Source organism: Nicotiana tabacum, chromosome 13 (genome assembly GCF_000715075.1).
Source record: "Nicotiana tabacum cultivar K326 chromosome 13, ASM71507v2, whole genome shotgun sequence".
Classification (NCBI taxonomy): domain Eukaryota; kingdom Viridiplantae; phylum Streptophyta; class Magnoliopsida; order Solanales; family Solanaceae; genus Nicotiana; species Nicotiana tabacum.
The window spans coordinates 29,120,554-29,126,553 of NC_134092.1; the positions used below are offsets into that span (position 1 = coordinate 29,120,554).

At 36.3% G+C, this 6,000-nt stretch overlaps 1 protein-coding gene across 1 annotated transcript; it reads right to left on the minus strand.

Annotated features, from left to right (window-relative positions):
* Nucleotides 1-230: 230 nt before the first annotated feature.
* LOC107759997 (uncharacterized) lies at nt 231-5,621 on the minus strand. Its single transcript, XM_075227861.1, has 5 exons — nt 5,197-5,621; nt 2,948-3,994; nt 1,489-1,892; nt 864-933; nt 231-737 (listed from the first exon to the last, which is right to left on the minus strand). The coding sequence occupies exons 2-5, from the start codon at nt 3,841-3,843 to the stop codon at nt 674-676; spliced, it is 1,434 nt and encodes a 477-aa protein (XP_075083962.1). The 5' UTR covers nt 3,844-3,994; nt 5,197-5,621; the 3' UTR covers nt 231-673.
* Nucleotides 5,622-6,000: the final 379 nt, after the last annotated feature.

Below are 6,000 nucleotides of genomic sequence, written 5' to 3' on the forward strand. Positions count from 1 at the left end.
GAGAAAACTATGATAAGATTTAGAAGAGGATAGAGCTTTAGCAGTTGCAGTGACGACCTTGGCCAAATTACTAGCAGTATCACAATCCCACCAGTGATTAAAAATTTATCAAGTTTATAAAACCTTAGTATTAGGACTATGGTGCCAAAGATGCCTCCAATATATTCTAGTATAACCAATGAAAAGCATAATATTCAGTGGTATCGAATTACAAACTACTAAAGCAAGATGCATAATAGTATTATACTCAATACTATTCCATCTGTTTCATTTTATACGGCTGACATATGATTGAACATAGAATTAAGAAAGAAAAGAGACTTTTACACATGCCAAAACCACCCTATAGAACTTGTGGTTTTAAACATACCATAACAGTTCTACGACTACAAGAGCATGCTGTTAAGGATAAATGAAGAGTTCAAAGTCAAAATATACCAAATACAATAGGTGTCATTCTTTTTAGAACCAACTAAAAGGAAATAGTTACCTATATAACGGAAAAGAGGGAGTATATAGTTACGCAAACCACCAAAGGAGGATTTGAGTCTCGGACCAGTTCCGAGACTCAAGATCTCTCAACAAAGTTAATAATATAGAGAAGTGCTTGCTTGTTTTTTTTTTTTTTTTTTTTTTGGTGGTGGTTGGGGGGGGGGGGGGGCATAAACTTAATTTATTGTGGTCGGAACTTTGGCCTAACTCTGATCACCCCCGGCCTTGTCTCCTCATAACGATATCTGCAGAACATAATATTCATGTTTCATTTAGTTTGACTGGGTAAAGTGAACATTTGCTAAATGTTGACTTAGAAAATTAGAACCGCACAAACTAGACCTGTATGCCTAAAAGGAAGAGAATAATACCCGTTCTCGATGAGAAAGCTTCTTATGGCCAATGGAAGGGCAGCATGTCCCCGGCTATGAGTTCCTTTACCTGTGAAATTGTATACAGCAACACTTCAGACTAGTCAGACGACCTTATGCTTGTAAATCAGTTAAACTAGTAAAAAAAGATGCTCCAATTAAATAAAATTCAAAAACAAATGACGATCCATGAGAAGTTTTGCCACGCTGGTAAGAATGATCAACATAACAAGTATGCTTTATTAAAAGGAAGGATTACAGACTCATTTATGTCGTGATGCTATGACCTGATAACATGTATGAAATTGAGCTCTTGATAGTGATTCATCATGTATCAAGCTTAGCAAGTCACAGCAGGCTACTCAATTTTCCTAGTTAAAGCAACTAATGCACAACATTTTTTGAAAACACACCATTCTCACAATACTTCCAGATAGCAACAGAATGCCCAGAGCTAAAGAAATAGAGTGAGTGGTGAAGTGACAGTCATCCAGATAGAAGTAAAAACAGGTTCAAACACGCAACTTATAACTACAACCACATTGAAGAACATGTTGCTGGTGAATACATCTCTACTTATAAGATGTATCATATCCTTGAGCAACACTTATCAAGAGAAAAGTACCTGTTATAACCTCCAAGAAAGCTGGTCGCTGCTTATTCATCAGGGACCCTTTGCTCTCATTATCCACATCAATACAATCTGAAGTTTCAACAGATACAGCAGCTCCAAAGCTGGGCTTCAAGTTCACTTGATTCATATGACCAGCACGATTCACCTGAGATTCAATCTTTTGCAAATGTTCTTGTAAAGCTTCAACTGCCTCTGTTGCATGAAGACCATGCAAGTCGAATGTCCACTCATCATTCTTACGGTTGCGGATGCTCAGAATTTCCTTTGCTGCCTGGGCATTTAGCCTGTTAGCGACAACCCACTCTTCTTGGGCTTTTAGAGAAAAATGTTGGGCAGATAAGTGGTCACCTCTGAGATAGGCGTCACTGGCAGCCTTAGAGTGTCGAGCCGCTGACCTGTTTATAGAAGAAGAGAGGATCTCAGAATTGATTTAATAATAACCAGGATAAGAGCTTTACACGTTCAAAAGCATGTAACTTCTAAAAATTACAGTTGCAATGAAAATATAACAAAGAACGAAGATGGTTTGTTTCATCATATTATGTTGCATAACTTAGTTTGTTCAAAGATGATATTTGTTCTTGAAGTTGTTTGGCCACTAAAATTCTCCCAATATTTCATACTAAAGTTTGCCATCTCCAAATAGGCCACATATGAATAATTATTTATTTGACAACCAAACCAGGCCGAGCTTTGAGAAGACATCTGCGGCTCACAGGATCTTAGAGAGAGTATCACCTCATGTAGAGAAATATCACTAACAACAGAAATATTCACCAACTACCACAGCTTCACACGTATATAATATAAAAGATTTCATGAAACACAAACTCAAGATACCAGTCTTAGCTGCCCTGATAAGTAGGACTACTGTGGCACCTGTAGAATTTTACATATATTCCCCGCTAAGTATCTGTATCAATCGATGATCGAAATCTTTGATATTTAAATAGTGGGATATTATTGTGCCCTATCATTGTGTTCTAGCTGTAAATTGTCTGCATCCCATCTTTCCACTTGCTTCTATATTTACTTCGAAAAAGGTGTTAATACTGGTGATAGGTAAAAGAAAGGAGAGGATAGATGAAAAGGGTGTTAAATTCTTTTTCCTCTCACGAATGTTGCCTTATTTCTTTTTGGATTCTTCAAATTGGTGCATGGTTCAGACTTTCGGTAAAAAAATTCAAAGTTTTTTTTGTAAAATAAGAGTCACAGTTTTAACACATTTGGCTAAAATCTTAACGGTTTCATTTTTTCAATCAAGTTACTGGCATGAACAAAACCCAGCCAACGCTTGACCCTCTGCTGGTATACTTTATCCTTATCTTCATTATAAACCATCCTTGCAATCTTAAATGAAATTAAAATAGGGAAGCAAGGAAATGGTCGTTTAATCATATTATCATTCTAAAGGTAAAATGCCTATATACAAAGTGCAAGTAAAATTTACCTCGTCATTTTCATCGCGTCCTTCCGATGGATTGAATAAATATCATCCTCTTCCCACGCAGGCTCAACTGGTATAAGCCCCAAACTCCCCGCTGCTCCATCAAAATGAAGTTTGTTCTCATTAGAAACAAAGTTGTTTATTAGTTCTTGACTGTTGCTCTGAAGACACTTAACGAACACATGACTCAAGTCATCCAAATTCACGCTGTCGGTCAATGACACACCTTTATTAGCAGCAAAGTTACTGTTATTCGCGAGAGAAGCCTCATTATTAGACTTCACACCTTTAGTATCTGTCTCTCCTTCTTTAAACTTTTCCACGCAGGGAGTATTTGCTTCTTTTGGAGTTAAAAAATTGTCAATATCAAATCCCTTGGTTTTTCTGTTGTCATGTGCAACGTATGTATGATCAGGAGATATCATTGCTTCCAACAATGTTAAGGCCGTATTGAAATCATTTACACCAGCCATGACATCTGCAATCAAGGTGTCGTCAGCCCAGGGGTGGAGCCCCTTAAGCTTTTGACACACCTCAAGAAAACCTCTTCCTTTGATAAAACCATCACTCTGGTTGAGACGAGAATCGCCAACTTGTATTTGATTGGCATTAGACCCTTCAGTAGCCATTAAGGATGGAAAACTTACAGATGGTCGCAGCAGGGATGAAAAAGGTTTATCTACCATGTCTCCACTATTCTTTGTGATGCTTTGAGATGGACCACTTAAGGAAGTGGTAGGAACGGATAAGAGCGGGAAGGGTTCTGTTTCAGGCTCTGGCTCAAGACCTTGTTGCTTCCGTCTCTCGTTATGGTCAAATGCAGCCCAACCAGAAGTCTTAGCTCTCCTCCCAGACATCTTCCTATGTAGAGGACTTGTCACACTTGTAGAAGCAGCCATCTTTAGTTGTGCATAGAAAGCACTTAAATCATTTTAAGTGCCACACCACTTCCTCTTCTTGGCTGTAACTCGGATAATGTCTCCTTAATTCAAGCTTAAATTTAGGCTCCAGGTTTTGGAAAAAATGACAGCTTCACTGAAAGAGTTTAAACTGCAACAAAATTTTGAACTTAAATTACATACAAAAGCTAGAATTATAGAACTAAAAATGTAACACATGCATATAAGGCCGGTTAAAAAACACTGTTTAACTTTGACGGGTCCAAATTTATTCTAGACTACCAACTATCATAAGCTCTACACTTTAGATCTGTCTACATTTTTTTCCTTTTTAATATCTATGGTGTCATGGCTAGCTTATGACCACCTCGATTAATTCACCAGACATCCTGTCCAACCAACAAGCATACATTGCTTGTGTAATCTTGTCTACCAAGGTTAGAACAGGTGGGCTCACCAAGTGTTTTAACTAGGATTCATACTTGACATCTGTAGGTTGTTACTCCCATGCCTTAACCACGAGGCCTTTCTCTTACAACCTTTTGATCAGCTTACTTTTATGCAAATTAATTTTAGTGCTTCAATCCAATTAAGACTCTTTTTATGTTGGTTCTCAAATAAGTTCTACAAAGTACAACCATACTTGAAAGACGAAAATTTGATTTAAAGCAGTATAATATTTACCATTGCACTTACATACATAAAAGTTAAAACCAATGATGTTTACACAGCTTATCTCCTACAATAATCACCTTAGTAAAACATTAACTTTATACATTTTCAGAACCTTTGCAGCATTCAGAAGCAGCAAAAATTCAACCTTTAGCTAAAATTTAGGAAAACGGCAATTAGCATGTATTCTTGTTAATGTCCTATAATAATTACCTTCAGTTAAATTTACAATTTTAACAACTTCAAAACCTTTGCATCATTGAGAAGCAGTAAAAATCCAACCTTTACTCGTGTTTTTTTTCTTCTTCTGATAAAGCAGTAAAATCCAACTCTTTTCTTTCTTTGGATAAAGCAGTAAAAGTCCAACCTTTAGCTCAAACTTGGGAGAACTACAATTAACTTACATTCCTGTTTCAATATACTATTATTCTAAATTTGAAAGAGTAAACAGGAAATCATTGGTAAAATAGTCAATAACATTCTGCAGTTCTATAAAGCAGTAAAAATTCAACCTCTAGCTCAAATTTAGGAAAACTACAATACAATTAACCTTTGCACCATTCAGAAACAGTAAAAATCCTTGCACTCTTTTCGCTCATTTCAAAAAAAGAAGTAAAAATCCAACCTTTAGCTAATAGTTTAAACATTAAGCAGGAATCAAGGATAAGATAGTCAATATACCTTTAGAGATAGAGAAATCAGGAGAAACTGAACGGGAGGTATCGTATCCAAGGAGTAAAAGGAGTGAATGAAGGGTTAGAGAGCTGAGATGAAAACTGCAGAATAGGAAGAAGCAAAGATTGATTGATGGCGGCGGACGGCGATGCTGAAAGGGATCTGCTTCTGCAATCCATAAACGTCTTGAAAAAAATTCCGATAGAATCTCCGGCGACCGGCGAGAACAAAGAGAATTCGAAAGATGAGAAGAGGAATGACGAAGAAGAATTGTATTCTTTTTTGGGTGTTGATATTTTATTATATTCCCTTGGAGTTGGATAACCAAACGGAGAAAAACCAAAAAAGAACACAGTTCCTTTTGCTTTTTTATTTTTATTTTATTTTTTGTATACTCCAATTTTTTGTTTACGTGTGGCTTGGAAAAGAACACAACAGTTCCCACATGCCACAGGGTCATAAATACTTATTGTTTGTGCCAACTTGGAAAGTCAATTTTGGCATGCTACATTCAAAATTGAGGAAAAGCTCCAAATAGTACGATACCTTTTGGACTTTGGTTCAAAGTAATCCTATTTTTTTTGGGTGGAGTATTAATAGTCCATAGTTTTTTAAAAAGTGATATATTTTAAGTCTCAAACCTAACTACCGTGAGTTTTCTAACAGACATCCGAATATGCACATGATATTTCCTTCAAAACAAACTATGTAGGGGCATTTACAATATATAGTTCTTTAATTCTTGGGAACAAACAGTTACTACTATTTTATATAATTGCTTGACAACATTTTAATTAACTCACAGTTCAT